The sequence below is a fragment of the Micropterus salmoides genome, unplaced genomic scaffold (genome assembly GCF_014851395.1).
Source record: "Micropterus salmoides isolate LMB-PRFRI ecotype aquatic unplaced genomic scaffold, ASM1485139v1 Ms_hic_scaffold_8, whole genome shotgun sequence".
In the NCBI taxonomy this organism is placed as follows: domain Eukaryota; kingdom Metazoa; phylum Chordata; class Actinopteri; order Centrarchiformes; family Centrarchidae; genus Micropterus; species Micropterus salmoides.
This window is the reverse complement of record NW_024044570.1, coordinates 38,327,312-38,345,203: the sequence shown is the minus strand read 5'-3', so window position 1 is coordinate 38,345,203 and position 17,892 is coordinate 38,327,312. Positions and strand designations below refer to the sequence as shown.

Below are 17,892 nucleotides of genomic sequence, written 5' to 3'. Positions count from 1 at the left end.
AGGTGAGAGCAACACTAAGTCATCTGCATACAGCAGACCTCTGATCGTTCAGGAGGAGGCCAGGTGCTGTGGAACTCTCTAGTTGGTTCTCTAATTCATTGATAGAATTGGACTGAGATTGCATCCCTGCATCACTCCCCAGCCCTGGGAGAAGAACGCTGTTTGTTTGTTTCCAATCTTTATGGCACATTCACTTTTTGTATACATGTTCTTAATCAAATCATAGGTTTTTCCTCCAATGCCACTTTCAAGTAGCCTATAGAAAAGGCCCTCGTGCCAGATGGAGTCAAAGGCTTTTTGGAACAACAAAACAGGCATAATGTTTAATTCTTGATCAATTAGAGTCTGGAGGGTAAATATATGGTCTGTTGTGCGGCAATTTGGCAAAAAAACAATTTGGCATTTATGCAGAATATTGTGTTTATCAACAAAGTTGACAAGTCGTTTATTAATGATGTTGCAGAATATTTTTCCCAGGTTACTGGATACACATATTCCTCTGTAGTTATTTGGATCATATTTATCTCCCCATTTATGAATTGGGGTTATTAAACCTTTGTTCCAGATGTCTGGAAAAGTTGCTAGAATAGTATTGAATAGTTTTAGTATAGCCAAACTGATTTTATGGTATGAATATTTGATAATTTGTGGATTCCATCAGTACCACAAGCCTTTTTTCCTTTCAGGGACTGGATGACTTCTGTTAATTCTTGTTCTGTTACAGGGTAATCTAGAGGGTTTTAGTGTTTTTTTATCACCGCCTCCAGAGTTTTCCATTTTGTGAATATCTTGTACTGATCATCATTTTTTGTAATATAAATGTATAATTCACTAAAGTGATTAATCCAAATATTTCCATCTTGGATCGCCAATTCACCCTGCTGGGTTTTGTTTAGGTCGTTCCATTTCTCCCAGAAATTGGTTGGACTCTAGGGATTCCTCAATTTCACAGATCTGCTTCTTGCTGTGTTGTTCTTTCTTAGTTTTTAGGGTGTACTTGTATTGTTTCAGAGTGGCCTCATATTGACAGCGTATGTTGTGGTTATCTGGGTCCCTATGCTTTTCATTTGATAATTTTCTTAAAGTTTTCCTTGGGTTTTTGCATTCAGTGTCAAACCATTTGTTACTGTTCATTTGTTGAGATTTTGGTTTGGAGGCTTTCAAATTAGACAATAAAGCCAAATGATGAAATATTGAATTGATTTTGTCCACTGCAGTATTTACACCAGAATTATTCTGGGGAAATGTTCCAGTTAGAAATAAATGAGTTAAATCATGTATGTTTTGATTTTCCAGTGCCTTTTGGTATGCCCCCATGCTGTCTGGGGTCCATCTGTATGAGTATGTGCTGTTAAACAGTTCACAGGCACTAGGTGCTCCAGACTTAGACTGAGCCCTTTTCAGATAGATAGTGATTTTGCTGTGGTCTGAGAGGGATGTGAAGGGACTGACTGTGAAAGCTCTGAGAGACATTGGATCTAGATCTGTAATGAAATAATCTACCCCACTACTGCCAAGAGCTGAGCTTTAAGTTTAGTGACCCAGAGAGTCCCCTCATAGTCTGCCGTTGACTTTGTACAGACCCAGCGTACGGCAGAGCTGTAAAAGCTGCATACCGCTTGTATTAGTAAGCTTGTCAAAGCTCTTTCTAGCAGGACATTCAGGGAGGGGGAAGCAGGTGTTTCCAGGTAAGTGTTTGTCTCCCTGTGTGTTCATAGTGTCAGCTCTTTCCCCACAGATTAATACATTTCCCATGGTTTTATAATGGTTAACTTGTAGACATGTTGCTCAGCACAAATCATCTGTTTGTTAATTTTCAACCATATATAAGCTTCTTCTTTTTTAATAACTGTGATGGACTGGTTCAGTTCTGACTTACACCATATAATCAGGCCTCCTGAATCTCTGCCTTGGGTTATTGTGGGATTTTTTGTTGATGGTATAATAATCTCAGTGTAGCCGTAGACGACCAGTGGAAACATCTTCTCTGCACCATGTCTCCTGTAAAACTATGATGTCAGAGTCTTTTACTCTCTATTAAAATCTGAATTTCTGCTCTTTAAAGCAAAAGCTGATGATCTCAGACCTTCCAACATGTTATTGTAAACGATTTCATCTCCAAGTGTAATCCGTTCAAAAATTAGACAAACATCTTAAAAAAATAAATTATAAAGGTAATAATAATAAACTAGATATTAAAAAATAATAATAGTAACAAATGAAAAGAAAAAAGTGTAAAAAGAGGAAGAGTGTTGTAAATAAATGAATAAAATATTAAACTTTGAGTGACATTTTAGAGTGTATCATGTGTGAGATACTGTTAAGAATTGTCCTTGTATTACTATTCATTTAAAATGATATACAACATGCTAAACTATTACTTATTGTGATGTCTCTAAGAGGTCTCTGCTCTTCCACCATGTAGCTATATCTATCAAGGCTCACACTGGGGTAATGGACTTACAGGGCACGACTCAAGGTGGTTCACAAAAGACAAAGGCTACACAGGTGGAGCAAATTAGGGTGCTGACTGGTAATCACACAGGAGGGAAGGCAGACGAAGACCTGAAACGAGACACAAGATGACTCACTGAAGTACAACAGGAAGTGGTAACAGACAAACTGAACACATAACCTAACTGCAGGAGCTGGGCGTGACAAGTTCACCAGAGGGGGGCGGGGCTGTGGCCCTTCTCACCGCTACAGCATAGTTTAGTCCAATAGGCTGCTGCTCCTGTAGTCTTGGTTCTGCCGTTGGGATGGGGGGGGTATAGGACCTCCAGACCGGGGGGCACTCTGGCTGGGTATCAGAGGCCAGTGTTGTGTTGGCTGTGAAGTGGGCTTTGGGTTGTGACGTTGGTGACGCGGTGGATTTGGACTCTTACAACCGGGGATAGATGCATGGTGGAGGTCTGAATGGTCTTGAAGGTCTAGGAGGTCCTGGAGGTCTGCGTGGGGTCTGCGTGGTGTGGTTACCCCTTGAAGTGGTAGTAGGGCTCCTTCCAAGGGCAACATCCTTCAGGGTCCTAGGAAGGTGGGGACTGCATTTCTGTGTCTCTGTATGTTATCATACATGCAGTCCAGGTGGAGACTCAGGTGGTGGGCCAAGAACACGGGTTTGGTTTCTCTGAGGAAATGCAGATGCAAAACATACAATCCAGAAGTGCACAAACATGATATAGGCCTCCTAAAGTTTTAATCCAGTTGCGCTAATTGTGGAATTTTTCTTAAATAAAAATAATTTATTCTTTGCCCTTGTTTCTAATACAGATAATTTTCTACTCTGTATTACGAGTTACTGCTATAAATAAACAGTATGTCGGAGCCGGACATTAGCATGAAACGACTGAGGGCTGGACGATAGCACGAAAGGAATGAGATTGCTGGGGTGCTGGCATCCCGGTGCCAGGTTCCCCTGCTAAGGCTGGCTGATGTAGGCCTATCTGCTGGAGCTGAATGGCATGTATGTTGATGATTTAATGTAGTTTGTTCTGTATAATGTAAGCTGCTGGTGCTGTTGCTGTAAACACTGATGCGAGGTGGAGGTCCGGAAGTTTACTGTCTTGAGCTGGAGGAAATATCTAAACTGTCCCTTTAACAGTGGCGCTGATGCGTCACCCGGAAGGGAGCTGGTGTTGATGGAACTGTGGACATGCCATGCTGACATGATAGCTTGCTGCATGATAGTTTGCTGGATTGTCTGTTCTGTAAACAGGATTCTTTCATCTTTAAGAGTTTCTAAAGAGTGGCTATAGTCTGTTTCGAAATTGTTTATGAAGACTGTTTGATGCAGGGCCTCGCTGGTGCGGGGTAACGCTCTGATCAGCTGTTCTTGTGAGGCGGAGGATTCTCGGGTGAAATGTTCCCGATTGTTGAGATGTAGCGTACCATGGAAGAGATGGAGTTAAGGCTGGACTCACCCACTTCCTGGCCAGCTTTACGATTGTGTAAAAAGGGCTGACGTGGACATTGAAAATGATTGTTGTGAGTTTGTCCGAATAATTCATCGTTTGATGGAGATATACTGATACTTCTCGAAGATGTAAGTGGATGGGTGGAGTAGCTTGTGATGATTCATGGTATGGGATAACAGCGTTAGCGTAGCGGGCTCAACAAGCTGTTGCTTGGTCTCAGTTCGGGTGCAGAATGCAAGAGTGAAGAAGAGGAGCTGGGATGTGTGCGTATTTATGGAAATGCTGGCGATGACGTTGTTGATGTGTGGTCCCGCTCCTGAAATTCTGCTAATTAGCTCCACATATTGTTATTTTGTGTTGGGATGTACTATTTGATGAGATTAGATATACCTGTATTAGTCGTAGCCCAGAAATCATGTTTCAACTTCACCTGTACATTTTTTAAAGACTTTTTATTGATTCCATTCAGCATTGTCCCATTAGCTTTTAACATCTCACAGATACACTGAACAAAATTATAAACCCAACACTTTTGTTTTTGCCTCCATTCATCATGAGCTGAACTCAAAGATCTAAGACTTTCTCTATGTACACAAAAGGCCTATTTCTCTCAAATATTGTTCACAAATCTGTCAAAATCTGTGTCAGTGAGCACTTCTCCTTTGCCGAGATGTGTAGCCTTTCTAGCAAAGAAGACAAAAAAGTATTTTATTGGTACTTTACTCACTTTTCATCCCTTTGACCCGTGTTCAGTTCCTTGATGTATTCTCGTCTCCTAATGTCTGATATAATAATACAGGAACTCAGAAATGCTTGTCATTTTGTAAATTTAACACTGAACACTAACCTGAGGATGCCTTGTAATGACTGACTAATGTTCTCTGTCCTCTACAGAAGCAGAAACGGTCCCAGCAGCAAAAGAAGACTGTCAACAGGCCTGGACAGACTCAGACAGTGCACACATTCTACAGGTGACTGTTTACTCTGTATATGGAATTTTAGTGAACACAATGAAAACAGAATTCTCCTGGTGGTACACAGCTACAAAAAAGTGTTTAGAATGCAGACATTCATGTGCAGTATGAAACACAAGGGGAAAAGGCTGGATCCATCCAGAGCTGCACTAAAGCTGATACACCTGTATTCTCTGTCCTAACAGTAGGTGGGTTTGTCTATACAACACCTTTAATCTGACCAATCTGATGTTTTGAGAAAGAAATTTATTGACACTTTTTCACCGCAGTCTGGAATAACATAAGATATCGGTGGCACCACCTCCAAACACCTGACCAATCGCTGTGTGAAGCAGGTGGCCAAGTGTGATAGGTATGATAGATTTTTGGAAGCTTTTGGCACTATTAAAATATTATTCACACAAGGCAGGTAACAAACCAGGCTGCAGTGCAAACAAACCAAGGCAAATACAAACTGCGAAAACTGGTAACCGGCCTCAAGACAAGAGTCCATTTCCATTGATCAGAACTCCAAACTCACGGGTCCAATGATTCTGCTTCTACACTTATTCTGTCAGATGATGTGATCATGAGCTATCTGTACTTACATCCTCACTGCTCTTCAAGCCTATTGAGGTTAGGCTAGGTCAGACCTGACTAAACCATGTCAGATGAGACCAGCCCAAGGTCTCAATTAAAGGCTACAATTAAACAAAAAAGTAGTGTGAGGCGTTTTTTGTTGTTGTTGCTAGTCAACCACACAATCATCTGTCCTCAGCTCTTAAAGTGCTGGAGCCGGTTGCAAAAAAAACCTTAGGTTAAGAGTATGCAGCGCCTTGTAAACAACGAAATGACAAGCTGACGTATGACATTGTTTTGCGAGGAAACAATGCAATAATAGGACAAATTACCGGAAAGGTTGCAGTGATTGATCAAAATTACAAGTCACGCTGAATTCACAGGGATTTGTTGAATTTGTGTTGTTGCGATCGCAAAATCCTAGAGGGGCTGACTCAAGAAATCCCTTAAGTGCATCCAGCCGTTGCACAACAGACCTTAGCAACCAAACTAAGTAAAAATTATGAGCGATGGCTTAATTTAAGATTATAGGCTACATAACTTTACCTGATAGGCCTTCATCTGGTTTTGCAGAGATGCTCTGCCATGCGAATTCCCTCCTGTTGATAATCATTTAGTAAACAGTAATAGATTCTGGAACCTCACAAACAGCAAGGATTAGTCTCTCTTCCAATGATTTGTGCTGCGCATACAAAAAGTTCAAGACAATTCAACTTCGGCACTGGGCGGCCATGTGCGTGCGGCGAGCACAACTGCGACAGTTTCACGGGAATGCGCCCGCTTGTTGCTACACCTTGTTCTCGACCACTTCACCTCACTCTAACAGGGACACTTAAACATAGACTGTTCATGCTGCTCCCTGATAAAAGAAATTTTTTTCTGCTGATACCTGTTCAGAAAAAAAAAACAAAGAAAATACATTCAGATATGTTAACCTGTTGCTCAGAAGGTGCCTGTTATGATGTTATGATTGAGGCTCTGGACTCTGATGGTAACTTGTTTTAACAAGCTATAAAAGGTAATGCCCTGGCAGTGGCAAATAGCTTTGGTTTTATATTTGTTTGCAAACCACATGTTATTGCACTTTTGTGTATATAGCAGTACATTTAAATTAAAAGTGCGCAATACACTACTTTAGAATTCTTTTTTTCGGCCGCTTGTACCCGCAATCTCGTTCTTTCGGTCATGACCAGGCTTCATGACCATAGGTGAGGGTAGGAGCGAAAATCGACCGGTAGATCGAGAGCTTTTCCTTACGGCTCAGCTCTCTTTTCGCCACAACGGTGCGGTAAAGCGAGTGCAATACCGCCCCCGCTGCTCCAATTCTCTGGCCAATCTCCTGCTCCAGTCTCCCCTCACTTGTGAACAAGACCCCGAGGTACTTGAACTCCTTCACTTGGGGTAAGGACTCATTCCCTACCTGGAGTTGGCACTCCACCGGTTTCCTGCTGAGAACCATGGCCACAGATTTAGAGGTGCTAATCCTCATCAAACTGCTTCACACTCGGCTGCGAACAGATCCAGTGAGAGCTGAAGGTCATGGACCGATGAAGCCATCAGGACCTCATCATCCGCGAAAAGCAGTGACGAGCAGCCCCTCCTCGCCACGACTACGCCTTGATATCCTGTCCATGAATATCACAAACAGGATAGGTGACAAAGCACAGCCCTGGCGAAGTTCAACCCTCACCTGGAAAGAGTCCGACTTACTGCCGAGTACTCGGACACAGCTCTCGCTTTGGATGTACTGGGATTGGATAGCCCTGTGAAGGGCCCCCCTCACCCCATACTCCCGCAGCACCTCCCACACTATCTCCCAGGGGACCCGGTCATACACCTTCTCCCGACATACAAAGCATATGTAGACTGGATGGGCATACTCCCAAGCCCACTCCAGGATCCTCAGTAAGAGTGAGAGTAAGGTGAGAGTAAAGAGCTGGTCAGTTGTTCCACGACCGGGACGAAAATCGCATTGTTCCTCTTTGATCTGAGGTTCGACAATCGGCCGAACCCTCCGTTCCAGCACCTTGGAGTTGACTTTACCGGGGAGGCTGAGAAGTGTGATACCCCTGTAATTGGCACACACTCTCTGGTCCCCCTTTTTGAACAGGGGAACCACCACCCCAGTCTGCCACTCCTTGGGCACTGTACCCAACTTCCACGCAATGTTAAAGAGACGTGTCATCCAAGACAGCCCCTCCACACCCAAAGCTTTTAGCATTTCTTGGCAGATCTCATCCATCCCCGGGGTTTTGTCACTGTGGAGTTGTTTGACTACCTCAGTGACTTTCATCCAGGGAAACTGACAAGAATCCCCCATCAGCCTCGAGCTCTGCCTCTACTAAAGAGGGCGTGTCAGTCGGATTTAGGAGTTCCTCAAAGTGTTCCTTCCACCGCCCAATTACCTCCCCAGGCTGTACAGGCAGTCATAGATCATCTGTACTGTTAGTTTCAGCTGTTTTCTTGCTCATACGTGGCCGTTAAATAAACAGAAAATATGAAACAGCCGATAGTTACATGGCTCACGGTGTAACGTTGCGTTACCATGACAGCAGTGACATGACTTTTGACCTTTCCTTCATTCTGTTTAGTTACCTGATTTCTGGAGGTGTCATTTCTGAGCAGTTACCATTTACATATGAAAGCCTCCCCTAGATCAAAGTTAGCATCATTAACGAAGACGAACGAAATAATGAAAACTAGATGTGAAAAAACATGGTCGTTAACGTGTGTGCTGGTCATTATATTTACTGCATGTCAGCTAGTGTGTGTTTTATTGTCTCACTGATATCTCAGCCAACCTTTCTCTTTGTGCTTCATTGTACTGTAGATTGCATGTGTTTCATTTATTTGTAGTATTTATTTAGATAATGTGTCAGTACTTCAAATATTTATATTTGATTAGTGTTTGGGCCCCAACGTACAAGGTGTCCCTTTTCACAAATCTGCATTATTTGTAATGATTTTACTTGTTTTTTAATGTTTGTTAAAAAAACCAAACTGGACTGAACCAAACTGAACTGAGCTTGGCATCCTGCAGTGACAAAGAGTAAAACTAACACTAAAACTAAACTAAAACTAAGCATTTTCAAAAAATAAAAACTAAACTAAACTAGCAAACCCACATTGAAAACTATTTAAAACTAAACTGAAATTAAAAACAAAAAGTCAAAACAAAATAAAAATAAAAAATAAAAAATAACCTTACCAAGTGGAAGCTGGGTTATGGGGGAACACTGACAAACAAAATCCACTTCAGATCCTGGAAGTTCCTGACAGTTTTTGGTGCTAGCCCAAAATTCCCATGTGCAGATGTAAACCTGAACTTCTACGGCAATTTAACATGCCATAAACTGCCGAAAATCCTACTTTTCATGCAGTGGAAGGTTATATGACCTGGCGTAACGATCCAGTACTGCCGTGTTTGTGGATGTGGAAGGTCATAGGTGTGAGTGTCTGTCGTTTGCTGCCTCCTTGTGGTCAGAACAGGTATTACTACTTCCAGATGTCTCTCTCTGTCTCTACGTCACAGCTGGATGGTGTACAGCTGTTACCATGGTTATTGTTGTTTGTGTGCTGCTGATTGGTGACAGATGAACCAGTTTGTTTCCACTTCTTGATAGCTTTGAGTTCCCACAATTACTTTGTTCCAGTTAGTGAATAATAGCGTTTACACTTTGGCTCAATCCCAATCTCACAGACTCACAGACTTTGAGGCGCGGTCCCGGGAAGTCCGTGAGGGCAAATCGTCATGCGCGCGAGGGCTCTCTCGCCGACATTTTGAGCCCTTTATAGACCCTTTTCGTAAGTCTGCGTTTCTGCAGACTTTGGCTGAGGGAATTGCCCACAGTTCATAGTGGTATGACACCTACGCTGATGTTAAAATTGTTGAAAGTTTTCTTAAGATGGTGCATAGAACACATGAAGTCAGAGGAATGCAATCACCTTATTTCACACTGAATTTATTTTAGTTTTTGCTTAATGATTGACCAACAATAGTGTATTGATTAATTACAAATATATATTGACATTTAGGCGACCTGTCCTCCACTCTGTAGGGCGAGAGCCTGCAGGACTTAAAAATAAGGCAAAAACATAAAATAGAAAGTGTGCAACGTGTTTCAGTGTCGTCAAGGTAACGTGATAAAGTGGCAAAGTGCTGTCCCGTTCCCGTTTACAGCATTTTGAGCCCTTGCAGCCTCTTAAACTCAATCACTTTCCAAGTGAGGTCAGTAAAATCTGTGAGGGTTCAGGGCTTATGGTTTAGGGGGGACATTGGGATTGGGCCTTTGATTTACTAAGAACAACTTTCAACTGAAGCCATCAGCAGTATCTACACACACACACACACACACACACACACACACACACACACACACACACACACACACACACACACAGTTTACTTAATTGTTGGACTGAAAAGTAATTTCATTGCACTTTTCATACAGAGCAGGTCTAGACAGAACTGTTTGTGATAACATTAACAGAGACTCAACAATTTTGCCTTTTATATGTTGCTAAGAGACATTTGTGTCAAGACCATCTGGTCTAGCTGGCTGAAAAAGAAAAATAAGATGGACACATGCTGCAATGTAACAGATTGTTAAAAGAAACAAAAGTGATCGAGTAATAAAATGGAAAGTGAATTACAACAATGAAGTAATATGACCTTCAAAACTGTAAAACACACAGAAAGCCACTACGAGGTGGCCGAAGATGTGTTAGTCTATGAATGATCAGCACATGATGTGCAGACACTCTTGTCTTTGTCTGTTAGTTGTCCTGTCTTTTGTCCATTTGTTTGTTAGCTCTTCATTTTCTCCTGAACAACGTAGAAATGGAAAAACCACTAGAGGAAAGGGCTGCTGTACTGCAGCAGTGCGACCCACAGCTGTCTTATACTGTACTTTAAAGGTTCAGTGTGCAAGATTTAGTAGCATCTAGTGGCGAGGGTTGTGAATTGCAACCCTCTATCCAGTCTACCACTGCCCCCTAACTTTTCAAAGAGTGTAGGACAGCTACGGTGGCTGACAACAGCACAAAAGGTGTCTCTTCAGAGACAGCAGAGAGTAGTAGTAAAACCACGTTATTGTGACTTGGCCACTGACAGATAACATGGAAAATGTAAGCCCTAAATGTAAGAGTGTGAAACACTGTCACTGTTTCTGCACCACAGTCCATTATACAAACACTGACAAGGGAAACATGTTTATTCTCTCTGTGATTATTGACCCTCGCCAAAACTGCCCGCCAACAATAATATCTGGCCTGCTGCCAGATTACGGTGCTTTGATAGAATCAAAAAATATAAATAAATAAATGCTTTGATAGCTCTCAGTCATGGCAGCAACAGTTACTCACATAATCAGAATCAGAATCCGCTTTATTGACAGGTATGTGTACACATACGAGGAATTTGACTCAGGATTGTACATTGTTCACGATGTGCCAGAGATGCTCACAAGTCTTTGAACTAGAGTCCACGTCAAGTCTCAAGTCTTAGAGCTAGAGTCCAAGTCAAGTCTCAAGACTCTCGTGGTTATTACGAATGCTGTATCACCTGCTGCGTTCAATCCAGGTTGCTAATAAAACTGCATGGCTATAAGGAATTCTGTAACTGTAACCTGCTTTTCATTTACAGAGCACAACTATGTAATGTGCAATGCAATTATTGACAGCTTATTAAATACTGTATGTTAACACACTCCCCAGACTCTTAAACCCAGTGTAACGTTAACTAAATAAAACTGTGACGTTGCATAATCAACAATAAACCTGTAACCTGTTTTTAACTTACAGAGCACAACCATGTATCCTAATGTACAATAACTCTACAGTTATTGACAGCTTATTAAATACTGTAAGTCAACACACACCCCAGACTCTCAAACCCATTAGTAATCATTAGATTTAATGATTACTAATCGACCACCACAAGATTGTCAAGTAAACAAACGCTCATTCATCTTTTCATAATGAACGATAGTCGGAGTAAACCTTTCGTTGGTCGTAGCTAAAGCAAGAAGCAAGCTAACGTTAGATGGCCAATGCTGAGCTAAACATGTTCACTCACCACAGGTTACTAACCTATTTGCGTTCAGCGCTTCTTTGTTTGGGTCTTGTTTTATGAAGTTTTAAAGCCGAAGTTTATGATGAATGGCTCAGCTGCTGTCTGTGTTTGTTGTCCTCTCTCACGTGCTGCTGCACGCAGCAGATGCTACATGTTACGTAGGCAGGTTATAGGTAACAGAGGGGAATAACGGCAAGCTCATCAGACGTTTCCTAAAAATAAACATTGTTCACGAGTCCCGCACCTCGAGTCCGAGTCCAGTCTTTTGAGGTCGAGTCTGAAGTCACTGTGTGTGCGACTTAAGTCCCCATCTCTGCGATGTGCTTACTCGTACAAAAATCCCATAACACAATAATAAAATAATAATAAAATAAAATCAGACACAAACTAAAGTATAGACAACACTAACATACACACTATGAACAAAACAATATAGACATATTGACAAATAAAATAGTGCAGTGATCAGAGTGCAAAGGATGCAAGAGTAAACTATTATTCTCATTATGTACATATTGAAGGTGAATATGATACACATATACAGGTACACATACATGTACACATGTACACAGTGTGATGATAGGGCAAAGGATGCTGGAAAAAATAAATAAGACCTATGACCTGAGGTAGGTGTATACAGTATATACAATATGACATAGTATGAACAGCATTGAAATAGAGAATGGTGAATAATAAATAATAAGTGGAAACCAGTAAACAGGTGCTGATTAGAGACAGAGTTACTGGGTTATTGCACAGGAATTGTTCCTGACACTGTGAGTCAGAAATCAGCTGTTCATCAGAGTGATGGCTTGTGGGAAGAAACTGCTCCTAAGTCTGTTGGTTTTGGCGTACAGTTTTTCTGCGGTCCTGACTGTCCGTTGTAGTCTACTCCTGTCCTTTTTGGTGGCAGATCCAAACCAGACAGTGAGGGAGGTGCAGAGGACAGACTGGATGATGGCTGTGTAGAACTGGATCAGCAGGTCCTTAGGCAGGTTGAGCTTCCTGAGCTGACGCAGGAAGTACGTCCTGTGCTGGGCCTTCTTGATGATGGTGTCAGTGTTGGGCTCCCACTTCAGGTCCTGGGATATAGTGGAACCCAGAAACCTGAAGGATTCCACAGCAGACACAGGGCTGTTGAGTATGGTGATGGGGGGTAGAGTGGGGGGGGCTCCTCCTGAAGTCCACGGTCATCTCCACAGTTTTGAGCGTGTTAAGCTCCAGGTTGTTCTGACCGCACCAGAGAGCCTGCGGATCAACCTACCGTCTGTAGGACGACTCATCACCGTCCCGGATGAGGCCGATGACCGTTGTGTCGTCAGCGAACTTCAGGAGTTTGACAGATGGGTCTCCTGAGGTGCAGTCGTTGGTGTAGATAATCTCTTGCTCTTTAGCGCGAGAAGCTTGTTTACTGTAATGCAGCATTTGAGCTTTTACTTCTGAACGACATTAAAAGAGTCTGTAGCCAGCTTGACACACCTCTGAAAGAGCCTCAGAAAACGTGATTCCCCTAAATGTCTTCTACCTGGAGATACTGAAAGCTAAAGCGTCCGTAGGTTGATGGATGTGGATCAAACACCAAAACAAAAACAGTGCAGCACATGCTATAATGTCAGAAACATTTGCTGTAGAATCCATTTGTTTAAGAGAGAGAAAAAAAGTTGTCTTAAGCTGGGATCAAACCCTTCACCCTTCGGTTGTGAGTTCTGCACTTTACCTTACTGACTGAGCTAACTGAACAGCATGTGAAAGTCAATAGTATGGCTTACATTCTCATCCACCATCTAATGGTTGAAAATATTACTCTGATGCAAAACTTATTTACAGACCCCTGCAGTATATTATTACTACTACTTCTTCGTACGGACGTATTCAACATAGTGATGAGCGTCTCCACTGCCTGAATTCTACCAGAACAAGAACACTTAGTGACGAAACGCTCTCTGTAGCGCTCTTTGTCCATTTTCAGCTACTCTAGAAATATGACGATGCAACGTGGTGACGTCCATGGAAGGGGGTTAAAGGTTATGGAAATATAAATGGGTCATTCTAAGGTAAAAAAAAACATAATGGTTTATTAAATAAGGTCTTTACACACCACTGAAAACATAGTTATGGATCTTACATTGCATTTCTGTCGATAGATCCTGAGAATTATTACACACTGAACCTTTAACCAGTTTAGAATGGATGTAGAAAGTGATTAATTTTAGCCCATAGCTAGATTCTGTTTGAAACTCCCAAAGCAAAATGGGAACTGCACCAAACTAAAAGACTGTTCATCCCAAATCATCTCAAATGGACAGAAGACGACAGTGATGTCAAACCCCCTTGAAAATCAGCCTTTCACTTTATCAGTACATGTATTAGGTAGGTAGGTTTATTATCACAATATAAGAAGTTATAGAGTGAAATTGAGTTTTGTAACTCCCTTCTGCTACATAGCAGCCAATATACATTAATACAGAATTATTATTATTATCAATTATGGGCTTTTCTAATGGTCAGAATACTGCCTACTGCTCAACGTCAGCAAAACCAAGGAACTGATTGTTGATTTCAGGAAAAAAAGAGATAAAGACACACATTCCTGTCTACATCAGTGATATCAGTGAGGTGAGGTGCCTGCGCAGAGACCAAAGGATACTAAAGGACAGTACCCACCCAGCCACAGCCTGTTCACCCTGCTGCCTTCTGGGAAGAGATATAGAAGTTTCTGCTGCCACACCACCAGACTGCAGAGCAGCTTTTCCCCCCAAGCTATCAGACTCTTAAACTCTAATTCATCCTCAGCACTGCTCCAGTGATGATAGTTTATTTCTGTTTACCATTTTTATAAATGTTTTTATTTATATTGTTGTATATTGTCTACTACATAGCAGATGTTAAAAACTCCATTTCACATTAGCCTGTTCTAATGTGACAAATAAATTCAATTCAATTCAATTTTTTATATAGCGCCAAATCACAACAACAGTTATCTCACAGCGCTTTTCATAAAAGAGCAGGTCTAGACCATACTCTGTGATGATATTTACAGAAGCCCAACAGTTCCCACCAAGAGCAAGCACTAGGCGACAGAGGCAAGGAAAAACTTCCTTTTAAGAGGCAGAAACCTCGAGCAGAACCATGGCTCAGGGTGGGCGGCCATCTGCCTCGACCGGTTGGGGTGAGAGAGAGAGAGAGAGAGAGAGAGGGAGAGAGAGAGAGAGAGAGAAAGAGAGAGAGAGAGAGAGAGAGAGAGAGAGAGACAAAGAGAGAGAGAGAGAGAGAGAAAGAGAGAGAGAAAGAGAGGGATGTAAGGAGAGAGAGAGGGGAGGGAGGCAGCCTACACAATATACACACAGAGGTACAGACAGTGAAGGTAATGTTGCTATAGACTAAATGAAAGATGGTACAGATATTTATAATAGTGTTAATGGTAACCATCGTAATGTTAATGATTATAATAACAATAATAACAATAAGACTAGCAACAATAGTCGTTGCAGTAGAGGGTGTCGAGCAGGAACACGGGGGCAGCAGGTGACCCGCAGCCACAGATCCAGACTCCACAGCTCCAGAGCCAGAAAACCTGCAGGAAGTGATAGGAGAGAGGAGAGAGACGAGAAAGCACAAGACTACCAGAAAGGGGAGAAGTTGTGTTAGTAACATGCAATAATGGGATAAGGTTGCATACAGAGGGAGAGAAAGTAGAGGAGAGAGGAGCTCAGTGCATCATGGGAAATCCCCCGGCAGTCTAGGCCTATAGCAGCATAACTAAGGGATAGTTCAGGACTACCTGAGCCAGCCCTAACTATAAGCTTTATCAAAGAGGAAAGTCTTAAGCCTACTCTTAAATGTGGAGATGGTGTCTGCCTCCTGAACCCAAACTGGAACCTGGTTCCACAGGAGAGGAGCTTGATAGCTGAACGCTCTGGCTCCTAGTCTACTTTTGGAGACTCTAGGAACCACAAGTAACCCTGCATTCTGGGAGCGCAGTGCTCTGGTGGGGTAGTAAGGTACTATGAGCTCTTTAAGATAAGATGGTGCCTGACCATTAAGAGCTTTGTAGGTAAGAAGAATGATTTTAAATTCTATTCTGGATTTTACTGGAAGCCAATGCAAAGAAGCTAAGACAGGAGAAATGTGATCTCTTTTCCTGGTTCCTGTCAGAACACGTGCTGCAGCATTCTGGATCAGCTGAAGAGTCTGAATGGACTTTTTCGAGCAGTCTGATAATAAGGAATTGCAGTAATCCAGCCTAGAAGTAACAAATGCATGGACTAGTTTTTCTGCATCATTTTTAGACAGGATGTTCCTGATTTTCGCAATATTACGTAGGTGAAAAAAGGCGGTCCTTGAAATTTGCTTAATGTGAGACTTAAACGACATGTCCTGATCAAAGATAACTCCAAGATTCCTCACAGTGGTGCTGGAGGCCAAGGCGATGCCATCCAGGGAAACTATATCTTTAGATAATGCGTCACGGAGGTGCTTAGGCCCCAGAGCAATAACTTCAGTTTTATCTGAGTTTAACATGAGAAAATTACAGGTCATCCAGGTTTTAACATCCTGAAGGCACATTTGAAGTTTAGCTAACTGATGAGTTTCATCTGGCTTGATCGATAGATATAACTGAGTATCATCTGCATAACAATGAAAGCTTATGGAATGTTTCCTGATAATATTGCCTAAAGGAAGCATATATAAAGTGAAGAGGATTGGTCCAAGGACAGATCCTTGAGGAACTCCATGAGTAACTTTGGCGTGCATGGAGGACTCATCGTTAACATGTACAAACTGAAATCGATCTGATAAATAGGACTTAAACCAGCTTAGAGCGGTTCCTTTAATGCCAATGAAATATTCCAGTCTCTGCAATAGGATCTGATGGTCAGTGGTATCAAATGCAGCACTAAGATCTAATAAAACCAGTACAGAGACAAGTCCTTTGTCTGATGCAATAAGGAGGTCATTAGTAATTTTCACCAGTGCTGTCTCTGTGCTATGATGAGCTCTAAATCCTGACTGAAAATCCTCAAATAAACTATTGCTCTGTAGAAAGTCACACAGCTGTTTAGCAACTGCTTTCTCCAGAACCTTAGAGAGAAATGGAAGGTTAGATATAGGTCTATAGTTGGCTAAAACATCCGGATCAAGTTTGGGCTTTTTCAGAAGAGGTTTAATTACAGCTACTTTAAAGTACTGTGGTACATAGCCTGTTGATAAAGATAGATTGATCATATCTAGTATAGAGGTGCTGACTAAGGGTAAAACATCTTTAAGCAGCCTAGTCGGGATGGGGTCTAAGAGGCAGGTTGATGTTTTAGATGAAGAAATTATTGAAGTTAGTTGGTAAAGATTGAGGGAAGCAAAACAGTCTAAACATGTATCTGGTTCTACAGCTGTTTCTAAGGTTCCTGAGTTAAGAGATAAGTCGGTGCCAATTGAGGGCAGGTCTTGGTGAATTTTGTCTCTAATAGCTAGAATTTTATCATTAAAGAAGCTCATGAAATCGTAACTACTGAGAGCTATGGGAATACTTGGCTCAATAGAGCTGTGACTCTCTGTCAGCCTGGCTACAGTGCTGAAAAGAAACCTGGGGTTGTTCCTATTTTCCTCTATTAATGACGAGTAGTACGCTGCTCTGGCATTACGGAGGGCCTTCCTATAAGTTTTAAGACTATCTTGCCAAATTAAACGAGAATTTTCCACTTTGGTGGAACGCCAATTCCTCTCAAGTTTCCGTGATATTTGCTTTAATTTGCGAGTTTCAGTATTATACCATGGAGCTAACAGTCTTTGTTTTAGTATTTTCTTTTTTAGAGGGGCTACAGAGTCGAGTGTCATTCGCAGCAAGCCTGCAGCACTATCAACAAGATGATCGATTTGGGAGGGACTGAAATTAGCATAGGAGTCCTCCGTTACTATGTGACTAGATAATGTATTTAGAGCTGATGGAATCGCATCCTTAAATTTAGCTATGGCACTATCAGACAGACATCTTGTATAGAAATTTTTGCCCAATGGCGAGTAGTTCAGCAATACAAACTCAAAAGTTATCAAACAGTGGTCGGATAAAGAGGGATTCTGTGGGAACACCACTAAATGTTCAATTTCAATACCATACACTAAAACAAGGTCGAGGGTGTGGTTAAAACAGTGAGTCGGTTCATGAACACTCTGAGAGAAGCCGATGGAATCTAACAGAGAGATAAACGCAGTACTGAAGCTGTCATTCTCAACGTCCACATGAATATTAAAATCCCCTACAATAATAACTTTGTCCGTTTTAAGGACTAAAGTTGACAAAAACTCTGCAAATTCAGATAAGAATTCAGAATACGGGCCAGGTGCTCGGTACACTATAACAAAAAGAATTGGTTGCAGT

General features: G+C 41.8%; 1 protein-coding gene across 6 annotated transcripts in view; it reads left to right on the top strand.

Moving 5' to 3' along the window:
- Positions 1-17,892, top strand: part of LOC119894408 (A-kinase anchor protein 13-like) — a 184,601-nt gene that overhangs the window by 64,610 nt on the left and 102,099 nt on the right. For all 6 annotated transcript variants that reach the window (XR_005442918.1, XM_038707143.1, XM_038707144.1 and 3 more), the window contains exon 11: positions 4,809-4,885. Coding sequence is in view for 5 of the 6 variants with exons in the window: in XM_038707143.1 (XP_038563071.1) it covers positions 4,809-4,885 (77 nt within the window). In the remaining variant the exon portion in view is untranslated. The remainder of the gene's footprint in view (positions 1-4,808; positions 4,886-17,892) is intronic.